Here is a 15789-nt window from a genome sequence, read left to right as displayed (position 1 = left end):
GAGAGAGAGAGAGAGGCCCAGGCCCTTGGCCATGAACCCCTCTCCTTGGTTTTGCAGGTGTTGCCCAGCCTGCTGACCCCCGACAGTGCCCCCGAGAAGGGCCTTTACCTGGGTGGCCTGGAGGTCTACCACGCTGCCTGGAACACCCAGAACGGCCACCTCCAGGAGAGCCTCTCGGCACAAGCCTGCCAGCTGCCTCCAGTTTGGGTGCAAGCCACCCAGGAGCCCTGCATGGAAGCCTCCGTCCCCCGCAAGTACCAATGCCCTGTGTACTTGGGGACCCCCCAGGCAGCCCTGGACCTCCGCAGTCAACGGGTCATCATGCACCTGGCTCTCCCTTCCAAGATGTCTCCTGAGCTGTGCACCCAGCAGCGGGTTCACGCCATCAGTGTTCTGGGGTGAGAGGCCACCACAAGGTTAAAAGCATGGGAAAAACCCTGGGGTCAAGATGTCCCAACCCTTCCTCCTGGTAGGCAGAGAAATTGTCACCGTAACTACAGAAATAAAACCATATATTGCGAGTGTGTACAAAACAGTCCCCAGTGCTCTGCCGCTTTGCCAGCCACGGAGATCCCACTGCCTCAGTTATAAATAAGATGACCTTGGACGCACCCCCCCCCGGTGGGGCCACCTGGCCTGCAGGCTCCCCAAACAGTCCAGCCCCTCATTTCAGGTCCACGTCAAAGTCCAGCACCAGCAGCTTGGTTTCTTCAGTGCCATTGCGGCTGCCAACAGCACACACGAGTTTGGTGTTGGAGGCACGGATGCGCCAGACGACCCCTCCGCTGCCCCCACTTTCCAGGGCAACCAGGTTGCGCACAAATTCCCCCGTCTTGAGATCCCACAGCTTGACCGTGCCGTCGTCTGAGCTGGTCACGACAAACTTGGAACTGAACTGGAGGCAGGTGACTGCACTCTGGTGCTTACTGGGTCCTGCAAAGAGGGGAGGTGGGAAGGCGGGAATGTGCATGTGTCGCCTCTTCCAAGCAAAACCAGCCCTCCCCGCGGCCCCTCCTGACCCATGCCCAACACTCGGAGCTGCTTCCAGGCATGGGGTGCAGCCCTCCCTTTGCAAGAGGAGCAGCCGATGCAGCCGGATGGGGCTCTGGCAGTTCTCCAAAATCAGCCTGGCAAAAAGGCCATCGCCGTGCCCAGTTCTCGGGCCCGCCTTCCGTCACACTGGACGCGGCACATGAGAGATGGCTTCCTTCATCCAGAGTTCTACCCCTGGGGGCCAATAATGGCAGAGCTGACCGCCACACTTCAGGAGACCAGAGACCCTTGCTCTGCCAGTCTCTGCCCCCTGCCACACTCACCTTGGAGAGTTTGCAAGCACTGCCCCGTCTTGATATCCCAAATTTTCACAGTGGAGTCAGCATTACCAGAGACGAGAATATTGTCCCGCAACTCCATGCCGCTGGTGAGGGACTGGTGCCCCATCAGGGTGTGCAAACAGTTGCCGCTCTCAGCATCCCATACACGGATAGAGGTGTCGAGGGAGCCACTCACAATGTGGGTGCCATCAAACTGCACAATCGTAAGAGACAAAACGCTGCAAACGAGCAGCTCTGAAGGGTTGGGCTGAATAGCCCCCGCAAGTTCTTTCCAGCTCTAACTCTCCCAAACCGAAGGAGAACCTCACCTGCAAGGAATAGACCCGGTTGGTGTGGCCTTGCAGAGTGTGGGTGCAGCTCTCTGTCTCCGGATCCCAGACTTTTACCGTGTAGTCGTAGGCACCGCTCACCACCTTATGCCCATCGTACTGGACGCAACGCACAGCAGCCACATGTCCCATTAGCACATGGAGGCACTGCCCGGTCTCTATATCCCAAAGACGGAGGGTGGCGTCCCGGGAGCCACTCACCACCCTGGCAAGGGAAGGGAAGTAGCCTCAGCGCCCCATCTGACACCACAGGAAACCCCAGCCAGCTTTCCAAATACCCCTATCCTACCCCAGGCTCCTTTACCTAGTGTCATGGAGATGCATGCAACGCACGGTCGAGGTGTGACCGTAGAGAGTATGCACGCATTCGCCAGTGTCTGCGTTCCACACTTTCAAAGTCCGGTCTGTAGAGCCACTGATGATGATATTGTCCCTCATCTGGGAGGACCAAACGCCACCAGTGTGTCCCACCAGAGTCTGCACACACTGCGGGAGAAGTGGGACTTCAGAAGGGCCAGCAGGGCCAAGAAGGCGGCCACCACCGCAGAAGCTGAACTGGGGCTCACCTCACCAGTGATGGCTGACCAAACCTTGAGCGTGTTGTCATCGGAGCCGCTGACAATGCGGTTGCCACAGAACTGGAGACAGGTGATGACGTGGTCATCATGACCTTTGAGGACCTGCTCCGGGCACAGGAGAAACAAGTGAGCTGCGGCCCCAACAATGGAGAGGCTTTGTCCACAAGTGAGGAGAGCTCACTTTAAGCTTTCCAGCTTGGAGAAAGCCCCAGGATCAATAGCCGTGACCGCAGAGCCACCAGTGGGGCTTCCAATCCCTAAATGCGGATGAATGAGATCCACGTGGGAGCAACCGACGCTTCAACTGCCCCATTTCTGAATCTCCCTCACCGGCACCTCCTCTTCCTGAGTGCGCAAGGGCACCCCGAGACCAGTTCAGACGCCACCTTCCTGCTGTGGTTGTTGCTGACACAGGCAAGGCCCTCGCCTCATGGTCACTGGCCATCCCGGCCCCTCAACCCTCACACTCCCTGGTCTACGTTTAGGGCGAGCAAGACGAACACCCGGCTGCCGCATGAAAGCAATCTTGGAGGGGGGCTCAACGTACCTTGGGGGGCTGGGCATCTCCATTGCGCCAGTTCATATCGATGCGATGCTGCCGCAGAAAGGCCAACTTCCAAGGGCTGTACATGAAGCCTGGGCTCAGAAGCCGACGCTTACGCAGGCTCAGCGGCTCCTCAATACCTGCACAGAGGGACCGGGGGTGGGGGGGCATCCTCAGGGCAAGGATGGCCAGGGGAGCCCACCCCGCCAACAACTGGGAAGCAAGGGGGAAGCTGGGCCTCACCTCCATCGCGGCACTTCTCCCGCCACAGCAAGTTGTCTTCGGCCAAAATGCGCCAGTAGCGACACGTCTGCGCAGCCTGGAGCAGGTCCCGAGGCTCCAGGAAGGAGAGAACGTAGAGAGCCAGCTGTAAGAGGAGGAAGAGCTGGGGTTTGGGGGTGTTCAATGAAAGCCCAGCCGATGCACTCAGGCCGTGTGCCGCCTGGAGCCCACCAGGCAGCTTCTGGCCTCTTTGCACAGGACCATTGTCCAGCTGGATGTCGTGCCAATAACCACAACTGCTCAAGAGCAGGGACAGGAAGCACCCCAAGTGGCGACCTTTCTAGGTGGCTCTGCAAGGTTGGGAAAATCCATCCACGCCCTCTGAAGGTCTTATGACCTGGCCAGGATCAGAGCCCAACCTTCTACCTGGACCTGCCCACTTGCTTCTAATACCCGTTCCCTTTGACCTTCACTGGGGTCATTCGGCTTTTGCCGTGTTCAGGTTCCACCTCACAAGCCCTCTGATTTCTTTGTGCCCATTGTACATGTAGCACAATCGAAGCTCCGCTTTCAGCTCTCCTCGGACGTTATTCTTCTTCCGCTTATGTTCTTGCTCTCTTCTTTCAACGGAAGCACCTGACACTCTCTAACAACATCGTTCACGCTTAGACTTCTGTAAAAAGTATTGTAGCCAACAGCCACCGCTCAACTACATCACGCCTGGCACTGTGCGAGGTCCCCTTCCAAACAGGCCACCCACCTCCTTTGGCAGAAGTGAGATGAAGTCACGCTGGAACTGGGGCTCAATCACTTGCATCATGTGCTTAATCTGGGGGGGCTCACAGCGATCAATGAGCTCATCCAGGGCCAGCAGCTTCTCTGGGCCACTCCAGTGCTGGCAGCAAACCAAAGAAGGATGCACGGAATAGAAAAAGAACAAAGACATTCTCCAAACATCCCATAGCAAGAAAACGGACCCCCAACATCCAAGGGCTGCAACCCCCCAAACCCAAAGCCTCTGATGGGCCTCCTTGCTAGAAACCCTCAGCCTCCCAACCGCTCACCTGGAAAGTGCGCAACCAGTCCTGCAGCTCAGGGGGCGGAGCCACAGGGGGGACGTGCCGGCAGCGTGCCTGGCTGGCCTTGGCATTCCGAAGATCCCCAAAAGTGGCCACAGGCCGGGCGATGCAGGGACCCAGCATCCTGAGGACAGAGCGAAGTCACCTGCCTTCCCTAGCAAGCACCCCAACTCCCGGCTGCCTCCCCCAGCCACACACACGTGCGCACCCAGGGACCTTACCTGCCCCGCTCGGAACTTTTGCAGAGCTTCTTCCCCGGGGACTGGGCTCTGCCCTCCGGCCCGCCCTCTGACTTGCGCTTCATCTGCAACCGGGAGAGACCAGGGCATCAGCAGCCCGAGCCAGCTGGGCTAGACGGAGGATCCCCACCGGATCCCTCCCGAAGCAAGCAGGCTCCGCCCCGCCGCCCACCAAATCAAGCTCCTGCCGAGCGGGTTGCCTCCCCTCCTACCTTGGGTCGGGAGTGCTGGAGAAGCCCCCCGCCCTCCGTCCGCTCCACATAATCGATCCAGCGCTCGTCCACCGTGTAGTAGAAGTAGCCATCCCCGCCCGCCTCGTCGTCGTCGCTGCTGTCCTCCTCCTCCTCCTGGCGGCGGCCCCTCGGGGAACCGGGCCCGCCGCTGCCGCGCTCAGGACTGCGCTCCGGCCCTCCGGGGTTGCGGGCAGCGGCGACCTCTTCGCGCGGTCCTCCCGCTCCGCCGCCGCCATCCTGCGAAGGGCACGGGGAAGCGCAGGCGAGGCTGCGCGCCCCGCCGGCCTCCCTACCGGCGCGCGGAGAGCCTTGGGCGCCCGGCCCGGGGCGCCGTCGCGGGCGGCCGTCGGGGGTCTCCGGGCGGTGCGAGCAGGTCACGCGCTGGCGGTTCAGCTCCAGGGTCCGGGCGGTGATGCCCTTGACGCGCAGCAGGTCCTCCAGGCGCGCGAAGCCCCTCAGCTCCTGAGCGGGCCGGGAGACGGTCAGGCGGGCGTCCACGGGACCCCCGCCCCGGAAGAGCCCCCGCCCCGCCGAGCCGCCCTCCGGTCGCTCACCTCCCTCTTGCGCACGATGCCCCGCGCTCGGCGGCGCCCGATCCCGACCAGCGCCCGCTCCAGCTCCGCCACGCCGGCCCGGTTGACGTCTACCCTGTCGCCCCCCGACCCAGAGCCCGACATCGCCGCCGCCGCCGCCGCGCCCGGCCCGCCGCCGCGCGCCTGCGCGGGGCAGCCGCCCCGCCTACATTTCCCAGAGAACCACACGGGAGCCGCTAGTCGTCGAACAAGACGTGCCTTTATTGGTCAGCGGCGCTTGTAGAGGCAGGGCCGCAGCGCCAGTCCGCGCGGCTCCTCCGCCGCCTTCGCCGCGTCGGTCTTGCGCAGTTCGAAGGTGTAGAAGTGGCTGCCCGAGACGTCCTGCGGAGGGAGAGGCCGTCGGTGGCGCCCGGGGCAGGCAGCCCAGCCCGGCCCGGCCCGGCCCCGCCTACCTTGGAGATCAGCCGGAAGCCCAGCCGGGTCAGCGCCCCCAGGAAGGCCCGGAGATCCGCGAAGCGACTTGCCACCTCGGCCACCAGCAGCGTCCCCCTGCGGCGCAGAGAAAGAGCGCGAGGGCTCGCCCAGCCGCCTCGGGAGCCCGCCCGGCCGTCCCCGCCGCCTACCCGGCTCGCAGGACGCGGCGAGCCTCTTGCAGGATCTCGCGCAGGTTGGTGCCCATCAGCGCCAGGCAGAAGACGGCCACGTCCACGGAGGCGTCCTCCAGCGGCACCTGCGGGCGACGAGAACACCTGTCTGACGGGGGGGGGAGAGGGGAGGGGAGGGGAGGCCGTTCGGCCGCCGGCCTACCTGGGCCATGTCGCAGACGGTCACCCGCGGGTCCAGGGCCACCAGGTCGAAGCAGTGCACCCGGTTGGGCAGGCTGCGAGCCAGGGTGCAATCCCCACAGCCAAAGTCAGCCACAACCAGGGAGGCTGGTCTGCAAGGGAGGAGAGGGCAAGTCAGAACAGGCAGAGCAGCCGCCCCGCCCCTCTCACCCCCCCCAGCCTGACCCCAAGTTTGTGTCTGGGCAGGCATGAGGCACTGACCCTCGGAGGAAAGCCTGCCACGTGGAGGGGGAGAGGGGCTACAAGCTACTGCTAAGCTTGTAAGCCGCCCTGAGTCTTCGGAGAAGGGCGGGATATAAATGGAATTTTTTAAAAAAAAGCAGGCTTATTGTTTAGCTTGGTTTAAGAGCAGTTGCTCTCATCAACTCTAAATTATTTTCCTGTATCCAAATAAACTTGCTTTCACCACAGGCCCCTTTATGTTCTCTGCTCGTTCCCAGCCACAGGGAAGCCGTTCCAGCAGGCATGCCACAGGACGCAGGCCTTTTTGTAACATTTGCCAAAAGGTTGTTAATAGCAGGACAGAACAGTCACTCAGAAAAGATGGTGGCTGCTACAAATTCAACCAGAAAAGAATTTTGTTGATCCCAAAGGACAACTGGACCAAACCAACTGACAGGGTAATGTTCAGGCTTGTGGTTTCAAAATGCACATCTTGCACCAGAGCAGGGCCCAGAACTCATAGGCCACAACAGCCACAGCCTCAAAGCAGATCAGCTTTGTTCCAGTCTCAGATCCAGGCATCCCCAGCCCACTGGACTGAGCTCACTCTGACCTGCGGCGAAGGTAGTGCACAAAGCGCTCCACGGGTCGCTCGGGCCAGCGCGCTGCCTGCAGGGCAAAACCTCGGTGGTAGACGGCTAAAGCTTCAGGGTCCTCCTGGAAAAGCTGGGCTGCCTCTTGGCTAGAGTGTGTGTACAGCAGCTGGTTGATGTAGCGGAAGCGAGCGGCGTCCAGGCGGCTCTCCAGACGCTGCCGCAGGGACGGCGTCTGCCTGCTCGGCACCTCGGTATCCGGGGTCAGGCTTCCCTGGTCATCAGGAGGCTCCTCTGTTGCAGAAGACGCCTGAGGCTGGCTGTTGGAGGCCTTGAATTTGTTCTTCTGCCGCCGCTTGTTCTTCTGCCGATTTCTCCATTGTTTCCTGGTCAGCCCCGGGGCTGCTCTGTTGTACCTCCTGCTGGACACCTGGCTGCCCTTCACCGATGCCATCTCACCTAGACAGGAGTCCTTCGGATCAGGCCCGTGCAGACCCAGAGACCGGTGCACAAGAGCCACCCCTGCCCAAGCACGCGGCCGAGATCTCCCCCCCCCCCCGCCTCGATCGACTCATTTTGCGGACCCTCCTTGCGGGCTCCAGGCGGGGCTGAGGCAAAAGAGCAAAGCGCCTTCCTGTCCGCTCGCTGGTCACCGCCAGAACCGGGCCGGAGCCCCCGGGGCAGCCCTATCCCCGGCCGCGCAGCCTGGCTCCTCTGAGCGGCTCTCGGCAGCATACCGGTTCCTGCAGCTGGCTGGAGCGCGAGCAGCGCGCTTCGCGGAGGAGATCCGCTGCCCTCGCTTGAGCAGCCGACGGGGCCTCCGGTACCTCCCGCTTTCCGCCCGCCGTGCTTCTCCCCGGTCACCGGGGCGCGACCCGCGCTCTCGGCCGCCTCGTGTCCGCGCCGCCCGCCGCCCGCCGCGCTCTCGCCCGGCGGCGGCTCCGCGCCGGCGAGGCCGCGCGGTGCCCCAGGCCGTGGCCGCCGGCGCAGGGCTGCCCGGGAGCGCTGCCGGGAGAGGAGCGACGCCCGCCCGGCGACGGACGCCGCGGCCAGAGACCTCCGCGCCGGCATCGTCTCAGCGGGCGCCGGAACCCCAGGAACGGCCGCCGCCGCCGCCGCGAAGAGGCCCGCGCGCTCCCCCTGCTGGCCGGAGGGCGACGCCGCGCCCGGTTGGCCGCCGCCTGCTCCAGCGGGGCGGGCGGGCGGGGCGAGCGGCGCGGAGCAGCCACACCCGGCGCGCGCAGGGAAGGCGGCGGCGGCGGCGGAGCGCGCGGGGCGATGGACGATATCTTCACGCAGTGCCGCGAGGGCAACGCGGTGGCCGTGCGCCTCTGGCTGGACAACACCGAGAACGACCTCAACCAGGGGTGGGTGAGCGGCCGGGACCGCGCAGGAGGGAGCCGGGGCCGGCGGCGCGGCTTTTCCGGGAGCGCCGCTGCTGAGCCGCCGGCGGGCCTGGAGGGGAGAGCCGGGCGAGCGGGGAGCCTGGGGGCGGCGGCTGCACCAGGCCTCTCCTCGGTGGGCGCTGGCCCCGAGGGGCTTCCGCGCAACCCCCGGCCCAGGCGAGGCGAGGCAGGGGCTGGGGCCGGCCGGAGCGCCTCCCTGTCCGCTGCGATCTCCTTTTAAGGGCCGCCCGCTGGCGCTGGCCGCAGAAGAGGGAAGGAAGGCGGGCGGGAGCGGCTGGGCGCTGCCTCCCTCCGTCCCTCCCTCCCTCCCGCGACCGCTTCCCTCGCTTCCTGCCTCCCTGCCAGGGACGACCATGGCTTCAGCCCCCTGCACTGGGCTTGCCGCGAAGGGCGCTCCAGCGTGGTGGACATGCTGGTTATGCGCGGCGCCCGCATCAACGTCATGAACCGGGGAGACGACACTCCCCTGCACCTGGCTGCCAGTCACGGGCACCGCGACATCGTCCAGAAGGTGGGGACCCCCGGGCGCCCTGCCTGGGCACTGCTGCGTCCTGCCCGGGGGGGGGGGGGAAGGTAGGCAGGCGGGGGGGGGGAAGGGAGCTGTTGCGGTCCTGATGCCCTAACCCTCCCCTTCTCTCCCGATGCAGCTGATCCAGTTCAAGGCAGACATCAATGCTGCCAATGAGCATGGCAACACCCCTCTCCATTACGCCTGTTTCTGGGCCCAAGAGCAGGTGGCGGAGGTGAGTGGGGGCTTCTAGGTGCCTGTGGCGGTGACTGGCCGGCCCGGCTGTGCCGAGCCTGGCCATAACCCCGGGTCGGTTGGGTTGCAAGTAGGGGTTGTCTCCCTGCCTCACCTTCCTTCCCTGTTGCTGCCAGGACCTGGTAGCCAGTGGGGCGCTTGTCAGCATCTGCAACAAATACGGAGAGACGCCCCTGGACAAGGCCAAAGAGCCCCTGCGGGACACACTGAGAGGTGCGCCCCTCTTCCAGCTGACCTCTGATGACTTCTTCCTTCTACTGCTACTCCTTGGTGGGGAGGACAGAGTTAGCCTGAGGACCCGCCCTGTTTGCCAGCGCCAAGAGCGGTTCTTTTCCTTGCGGCCCCTTGTGTGAAGCTGGTCACCAGGCTGTCGCCTTGAGACTCAGGCAACCCAAGTTTGGTGCAGAGCTCTTAAGAATTTCATCCCTGAATTTGGGAGAGGCACTTCTCTGCCCGTTTGAAAATAGAAACCATCAAGTAATTCATTCTGAATAAAAATCATTAGGGAGCACTCACTGTGAGAGAGACGTAAGTGTGCTCGTCAGCCACCGTTGAGCCAGCAATGGGTTGTAGCTGCCAAAATAGCCAACACAATCCTGGAATAATGTCAACAGCAGTGCTAGTACCTCTTTATACTGCACTAATGAGAAAAACTGTGTCCCGTCCTGGTCACCCCGACACCAGAGAGATTCTCAGCCCTAGAAAAGAGGCACAGGAGAGCAACAAAGATGAGGAGGAAGTACAATGGACCTTGTGGGAGAGATGGGCAGCGTAGGAAATGAAATGAGTAAAGACTGAGGGAGCCTTCTCAAGAGAAGGGCGGCACAGGACAGCTCTCTCCCAGTACTTCAGGTGCCGCCACAGAGCAGAGGGGGCTGACGTGCTTCAGGACTGAAGGCGGGACAAAGAGCGACAGGCAGAAGTTTGTAAGAAACAAATTCTCTGACAGAATAATTATTCGGTGGAACAACTTCCCTCCCGGAGCTGTGGGGGCTCCTTTGCTGGAGGCTTCCAAAAAGAGATTGGGTAACCATTTGACTGGGGGTTTTGCATAAGGTCTCCTGCTTTGAGCAGGGGTTGGACTGGAAGACCTCTGAGGTCCCTTCCAGTCCCAGGAGTTTGTCTTCTAGATTCATTCACGCTTGGTCTTAAGGCAAAAACTGGGTTCCGCCAAAAACCCGGAGCTCTTTCAGTCCATCTTTGTGTTTGCTGCCCCCCCCCCGTTTCCTTGGGTAAATTTGGGGTGGTGTGGTGGAAGGAGTGACCAGAAGAGGGAAGGGGGGGAGTTCAAGCTGTCCGGCCTCCCTGACCGCTCCCTCTGCTGTTCCAGAGCGTGCAGAGAAGTCCGGCCAAAGCCTGACCCGCGTCCCCTACAAAGACACATTTTGGAAAGGCACCACGCGGACTCGACCACGTAAGGGGCAGCCTTCCCAGAGGGTGGCAAGCGGGGCTTGTGGGTCAGAGCGGGGGGCCAAGCTGGAGAGTCCTGAGCCTTTCTCCTTTCCTAGGTAACGGGACCCTGAACAAGCTGGCGGGGATTGACTTCCGGCAGCTGAGCCTGGGCCACAAACTCAACGAAAACCAGTCTGGAGAGGTGCTGTTTCCAGCTCCCCTGCCCTGCCCTCTCCCGGCACAGATGGGGAGGGGGCTCCCCCGTCCCTGCCTCAGCCAGCTCGACCGGGTGACCTGATCCCTCTGCTTCCCTGCAGCTCTGGAAGGGGCGCTGGCAGGGGAATGACATCGTCATCAAGGTCCTCAAGATCCGCGACTGGACAACCCGGAAGAGCCGGGACTTCAACGAAGAGTACCCCAAGCTCAGGTGTGGCAGCAGCAGCTGAACGGGGTAGGGTGTGTCTGTGTAGGAATGGGGGGGCTCTGACCCGAACCGTCTCTCCCCACAGGATTTTCTCCCACCCTAACGTGCTGCCGGTGCTGGGTGCCTGCCAGTCGCCCCCTGCTCCACACCCCATCATCATCACCCACTGGATGCCCTACGGCTCCCTTTACAACGTGCTGCACGAAGGCACCAGTGAGTCTGGCCACTGGCTGGGGTGGGGGCTCCTTACAGCCCAGCAAGGGGTGGGAGGTAGCAGAGGCCCCAAAGTAACTGACCGGCTATGTGAAACCGTTGGCCACTCTGCGCTAGGCCATTCCCACAACAGAAACAACTCCCAAGTTGCAACTGAGCCGTGTCTTATGGAAGCTGAGGTCCAGCCAGGTCAAAGTATGCCATGCAGCCTCCCCCAAATTAAAATAGCTCATCCCGGGACAACCTGAAGCATCCCTTTGACCTTGTCCATGGGGGAGGGGGGGCAATGTCCAGCACCTCCTTTGCATTAGGTCTGTCAGACACAAGTAAGCAGGAGAGGAATTTACTTCAAAGTACTCCAAGCTTATTCCATGCTACCATTGACAAAGAATCTCCTGATGGTCCAGGCAAATTGGCACCAGATAAGAGTCAAATTGCAGGGTGTGTGTGTGTGAGCTGGATTTGGAAGTCTTCTTGTGGGAGTGTAGATTGTCGTCCAAAGTGACGCCATGCTGACTGACCCGACCCTCGGCCTCTGCCTGGTCATCCACCGCACGTCTGCAGTGGCTGCTCTCTGAGCCGGCGCTGGTCTTCAGAGGGCAGGTGGGCAGCCCTCTCTGGGGCTGGAGTGCTCCTTCCTTCTCTCCGGGGTGGTGGTGGTGGGCCTGGGTCTCTCGTAGCCTTTTTCCTTCTTCCTCTGCAGTCCTGGGGCGTAACTCCACTGGACCGGCAGCCCTAATTTCTCTTGGCGCAAAGTGACCCTGCTGGCTTACCAGAAAGTATTTCCACTGCTGCCAGTAAAAAAGCAGTCGAAGTACAGCTGCCAAAACCGTGAGATTTTGATGCCCATTTGCCTGAAATTCCTTAGAGAAACGTGGAAGGGCAGCGGGCTCAACATCTCTACAAAAAGTGAAGTAAAAAGGCTAGAAGGGAATTCAGAACAAATCACTAAAAGGGAAAGTCCAGCAGGCAACTGACCCGAAGGTGGCTTGGACGCATTCACAGCTGGGACACCCCTGCCAAGGCCTGAATTGGCAGCACCCCTTGCTCAGAGCGGCTTGCTTTCTCTCGCCCGTTCTAATTTTGGGCGTGATTTTGCGCCCTTCAGCCAAGCTTCGGTGGGGGTGGGCAACAGGAAGGAGGGGCTCCTTTCCACTCCCGTGGGTGAAGGAGCAAATCTTCCCCAGTGACGGGCTGGACGGGGACGTGGGGCGAGAGGCGCTCCTGGCAGCCGAAGTGGGGCATCCAGGCGACTGGGCTGCTCCAAGCCTCCGACTGGGAACTGTGCCCCGGGTGGGTCAGGACTTGCCAGAGGGGCTTCGGGCCATCGGTTCTCCTCGAGGTTCAGTCAGAAAGGTGCTGTGCTTATTTTCCCATCTGCCTTTCTGTGGGGTGCTGGCCCCATGGATCTGCCCATGGGGCTCAGCTTTTGTCCCACTGCAGAGGAGACGCTCTCTCTCTCTTGGCCCAGGGTAGGCCAGGCTCGCTGAACTGGAGACAGGAAGGCAGATTCTGATAAACCCTTAAAGGCACAGGGAGATTAAGAGCAGCTCGGCAGCAGAGCCGGCACCCCTTGGCTTGAATTTGGCTCCCTCCTTGAGTAAGGGGGGGGCAGGATAGCCTCAAAGGCACATCCCAAGTTCCCTTCTTGTAACCTCCCATTTGCCCAAGATGACCCTCCTATGTCCCTTGTGGCCCCCGCCCCCCCCTCTCCAGACTTTGTGGTGGACCAAACGCAGGCAGTGAAATTTGCCCTGGACGTCTCTCGGGGAATGGCCTTCCTGCACACCTTGGAGCCGCTTCTCCCACGCCACTATCTGAACAGCCGTGGCATCATGGTCAGTCGGGGGCAGAGAGGGAGTTTGGCACACTGGGCAGTGGAGTCAGGGCACAGCCTCACCCGTCTCTTGCCCGGAACAGATAGACGAGGACATGACGGCCAGGATCGGCATGGCGGATGTGAAGTTTTCCTTCCAGTGTCCGGGCAGGATGTATGCCCCAGCCTGGGTGGCTCCAGAAGGTGAGCCGGGGGGGGGGGGAACCACAAGAAGGGCTTCTCTGCTTCCCCAGCTGAGCCCATCCGCAGCTTCTCCCGGGCAGCCCCTCCAACCTTCCCCCTCCTTCACAGCTCTACAGAAGAAGGCCGAGGAGATCAACCGGCGCTCGGCAGACATGTGGAGTTTTGCGGTGCTCCTCTGGGAACTGGTGACCCGGGAAGTGCCATTCGCTGACCTCTCCAACATGGAGATCGGCATGAAGGTGAGCTTTGGCGGGGGGGGGGGGGGGACGAAAGGGTCCTGCCCGGCTGCCCAGTGGGTGCCAGCGAGTTCTGGTGTCTCTTTGCAGGTCGCCCTGGAGGGGCTGCGACCCACCATCCCCCCCGGCATCTCCCCTCATATTTGCAAGCTGATGAAGATCTGCATGAATGAAGACCCTGCCAAGCGCCCCAAATTTGACATGATTGTCCCTATTCTTGAAAAGATGCAGGAGAAGTGAGGGGCCCGTCTGGCAGCCGCTGGCCGGTCCTAAGTGCCTTCAGGAAGAGCTGCGGCCCGGAGGGCTCCCTGCGCACGGTACGGATCGGGGGGCCACCCGCTGAGGGCAGGCTCTGCTCAGCCTGGCACTCTTCCCTACTGCCTTCACGCCCCATATCATCTCTGGCCACCTCTTGTGCCCAGACCACCCAGCACTCCCGCCTGGCTATGCTACAGTTTTTATCTTTTCTACACAGGCCCGGGACAAAGTCCCCTGTGGCCCAAATAAACAGCTGTCACTGAAGGAGGAGGGACTTCTGTGCTGCTTCCACAGGGAGGGGATCTGGGCCATTAAGGGCTGCCCAGCTAAGCGGCCTCTGAACCAGTGCAGGCACCTGCATCTGCAAAGGCGGCAGCGTCCAGCCTGTGGCCGTGATCCTTTGGCCACAGAGAAGCCGCTGGTCTGCAAGGGGCACCTTTTCCCCTTGCCAACAGGCAGCTGGGCAGAGTGCCCCCCCCCCGCCAGAACCAAAAGGCTGCAGGGGAGGGGGGTGACTTTGCCTGCCGGCTGCCTCCAACAACTGGGGAAGAGAGGTAGGATACGCCACTCGTCCAAGAGGGCGGCCTCTGTTGCTGACCCCTGGGGTGGGTGCTCCGTAATCATGAAGGCTGTAGGGCACTGGGGATGCTGGCGTTAAGGCCCGCCCTCGGGAGAGGGCTGATGCTGAGGGAGGCACCAGCAAGGCTTGACCCCGTTCAGTGGACATTCGCCTCCATTCAGTGGAGATCCTCTGCCCACCAGCCGTGCCGGCCAGGAATACCGCAGCAGCAGAGCACCCGATGACAGGACGGCAGGGAGTCCTGACAGAAACCGAAGCAAATGGGGGCGGGGGGCAAAGATAAACTTTTAATAGAATGGGGTGGGAGAAGGACCTTCAGGTGAAATAATGGGGCTTCTTCACGTTGATGCCATACTCTGCCAGCGCAGGGGCCAGGTCCTCCATGGTCAGCGTGTGCTTCTTGTCCTGGGAGAAGGAGAGGCGGCAGCAGTTGAGGGGTCAGTGCCTGCTCCCCAAAGCGCCCCACCCACCCCCACCCACCTTGCTCTTGTTGCGGGAACTGCAGGACGCCGTGCCCTTCATCTTGCAGTGCTGCAGGGCGTCGTTGGCCACGTCCGAGATGAACTTCTGGGCCGCCAGCGAGACCAGCCGGATGCTAAGCGAAGGGAAGGGAAGGGAAGGAGGCTCGGCTCGGCTCTGCTTGGCCGGACTCGCCCAGGGGCCCTGGGATCCCCGCCACACTTACATGCGCGGGTCCGACGCCTCGAAGCCGGCGCGGTTCAGGTAGTAGCCGGTCACGGCGTCCGGGATCTGCAAGCGCGGGGCACAGTCAGGCGGGAACGGGCCGCCACCCACAGCCGCCACCCCCGGTACCCACCGTGGGCGTGTAGTCCTCCAGCTGCAGCAGGAAGTCCACGAGCGGCGCGCCGGACGAAGCCGAGCCGAGCGGTGGGGCGGCGGCGGCGGCGGCGGGCTTGGCCTCCCCATTGGCGGCGCCCGCGGGCGGCGCGAAGACTCCGTTGGGCACCGGCGGCGGCGGGCCCTCGACGGGCTGCGCCAGGGAGGCGGCGGCGGCGAGGCCTGCGGGGGGAGGGAGGCGTGAGAGCGGCCGGGCGGCGCGGGGCCCCGTCTCCCCCGTGCCCCCCGCGGCCCGTCACTCACCAGCCGGCCCGCCGGCCACCCCCGCCGCGCCCGGGCTGCCCTTGGCGCCCGCGTCCCCGGCGGAGGCGGCGAGGGGCGGCGGGGGCGGCGGCGGGAGGGCCGCGGGCGCCGCGGGGCTGGGGTCGGGCTCCGCGACGCCCCCTCCCGTGCCGGACCCCCCCCCGCCGCCGCCGCCGCCGCCGCCTCCGCTGCTAGTGCCCGCCCCGCTGGCGCTCATGGATGCGGCGAGCTCCGGCGGCGGCGGCGAGGCGGCTTCTGCGCAGGCGCGCCGACGCCCGGAAGCGGGGCGGGGCGGACGCGGCTCCTGCCCTCCGCTCGCGGGGCGGGGCTTGCGGGGCGGGGGCGGGGCCTCCTTTATGCTCCGGTCCGCGCGTGGCTTCCCTCTGTCGGGCCCGGAACGGCTCGGAGACGGCCCGGCTGATGCCCGCACCGACGCCGGCCGAACCGGGCCTGCAGCCTCTGGAGGGAGAGCCCCGAAGGACCCCGAATAACAGCCGCCGCCGCTTCTGGCACGTCGGGGCAAAACCTCCCGTGCCCGGATCCGGCGATCCCCGCCCGCTTTCCTTGCCGGCACCTGATTGGGCAGAATCTGGCCAAGCAAAAGCTTCCTAACCTGCCCTGGCGAATCTCGGTGGGCCCCCGGCTGCGACCCCCATGAACCCACCCTCCCCGGGCCTCCCGGTTGGGAAAACGCCCGCCCTAACT

General features: G+C 63.1%; 5 protein-coding genes across 7 annotated transcripts in view; 2 read left to right on the top strand and 3 right to left on the bottom strand.

Moving 5' to 3' along the window:
* DNHD1 (dynein heavy chain domain 1) overlaps nucleotides 1-502 on the top strand; it is a gene marked incomplete at its 5' end in the record, with an annotated part of 43262 nt that extends 42760 nt beyond the window's left edge. The window contains 1 exon segment of the mRNA XM_083362578.1: nucleotides 58-502. Coding sequence (XP_083218704.1) covers nucleotides 58-402 — 345 coding nt within the window. The 3' untranslated portion in view covers nucleotides 403-502.
* Nucleotides 496-5293, bottom strand: LOC310640662 (F-box/WD repeat-containing protein 7-like). 3 transcript variants are annotated; one of them, XM_083363083.1, is made up of 12 exons: nucleotides 5113-5292; nucleotides 4538-5020; nucleotides 4308-4390; nucleotides 4072-4210; nucleotides 3768-3902; nucleotides 3029-3152; nucleotides 2789-2925; nucleotides 2230-2343; nucleotides 1968-2149; nucleotides 1643-1868; nucleotides 1317-1527; nucleotides 496-933 (listed from the first exon to the last, which is right to left on the bottom strand). In XM_083363083.1, the coding sequence occupies exons 1-12, from the start codon at nucleotides 5233-5235 to the stop codon at nucleotides 665-667; spliced, it is 2226 nt and encodes a 741-aa protein (XP_083219209.1). In that variant the 5' UTR covers nucleotides 5236-5292; the 3' UTR covers nucleotides 496-664. The 3 variants fall into 3 exon arrangements, with proteins under 3 accessions (XP_083219209.1, XP_083219210.1, XP_083219211.1); XM_083363084.1 differs by lacking the exon at nucleotides 2230-2343 and having other exon boundaries at nucleotides 5113-5293; XM_083363085.1 differs by lacking the exon at nucleotides 4538-5020 and having other exon boundaries at nucleotides 5113-5288.
* On the bottom strand, nucleotides 5237-7766 carry RRP8 (ribosomal RNA processing 8; the record flags this gene model as incomplete). The annotated part of the gene is made up of 4 exons (XM_083363087.1): nucleotides 5237-5640; nucleotides 5715-5821; nucleotides 5899-6028; nucleotides 7429-7766. Coding segments are annotated over 4 exons (864 nt in total), but the record flags the coding sequence as incomplete, so codon positions are not given.
* Nucleotides 7767-7878: 112 nt separating this feature from the next.
* ILK (integrin linked kinase) lies at nucleotides 7879-13671 on the top strand. The gene is made up of 12 exons (XM_083363086.1): nucleotides 7879-8058; nucleotides 8443-8608; nucleotides 8745-8840; nucleotides 8977-9073; nucleotides 10191-10274; nucleotides 10369-10454; nucleotides 10570-10679; nucleotides 10762-10889; nucleotides 12606-12727; nucleotides 12810-12909; nucleotides 13018-13148; nucleotides 13236-13671. The coding sequence occupies exons 1-12, from the start codon at nucleotides 7970-7972 to the stop codon at nucleotides 13383-13385; spliced, it is 1359 nt and encodes a 452-aa protein (XP_083219212.1). The 5' UTR covers nucleotides 7879-7969; the 3' UTR covers nucleotides 13386-13671.
* Nucleotides 13672-14249: 578 nt separating this feature from the next.
* TAF10 (TATA-box binding protein associated factor 10) lies at nucleotides 14250-15689 on the bottom strand. The gene is given in 6 exon segments (XM_083361924.1): nucleotides 14250-14388; nucleotides 14464-14578; nucleotides 14669-14733; nucleotides 14801-15013; nucleotides 15016-15079; nucleotides 15081-15689. Coding segments are annotated over 6 exon segments (768 nt in total). The 5' UTR covers nucleotides 15302-15689; the 3' UTR covers nucleotides 14250-14298.
* Between the last annotated feature and the right edge of the window lie 100 nt (nucleotides 15690-15789).

The sequence above is a fragment of the Vipera ursinii genome, assembly GCF_947247035.1.
Source record: "Vipera ursinii genome assembly, chromosome: 4".
In the NCBI taxonomy this organism is placed as follows: Eukaryota; Metazoa; Chordata; class Lepidosauria; order Squamata; family Viperidae; genus Vipera; species Vipera ursinii.
The sequence above is the reverse complement of the archived record's forward strand: the minus strand, read 5'-3'. Positions and strand labels throughout refer to the sequence as shown.

Coding starts and splice junctions, on each gene's coding strand:
- LOC310640662 (XM_083363083.1), bottom strand. CDS start 5,235: ATGTCGGGCTCTGGGTCGGGGGGCGACAGGGTAGACGTCAACCGGGCC. Junction 3,903..4,071: donor ACTGGTTGCGCACTTTCCAG/GTGAGCGGTTGG, acceptor GTTTGCTGCCAG/CACTGGAGTGGCCCAGAGAA. Junction 3,153..3,767: donor TCTCACTTCTGCCAAAGGAG/GTGGGTGGCCTG, acceptor CTCCTCTTACAG/CTGGCTCTCTACGTTCTCTC.
- ILK (XM_083363086.1), top strand. CDS start 7,970: ATGGACGATATCTTCACGCAGTGCCGCGAGGGCAACGCGGTGGCCGTG. Junction 8,059..8,442: donor GAGAACGACCTCAACCAGGG/GTGGGTGAGCGG, acceptor CCTCCCTGCCAG/GGACGACCATGGCTTCAGCC. Junction 8,841..8,976: donor CCCAAGAGCAGGTGGCGGAG/GTGAGTGGGGGC, acceptor TGTTGCTGCCAG/GACCTGGTAGCCAGTGGGGC.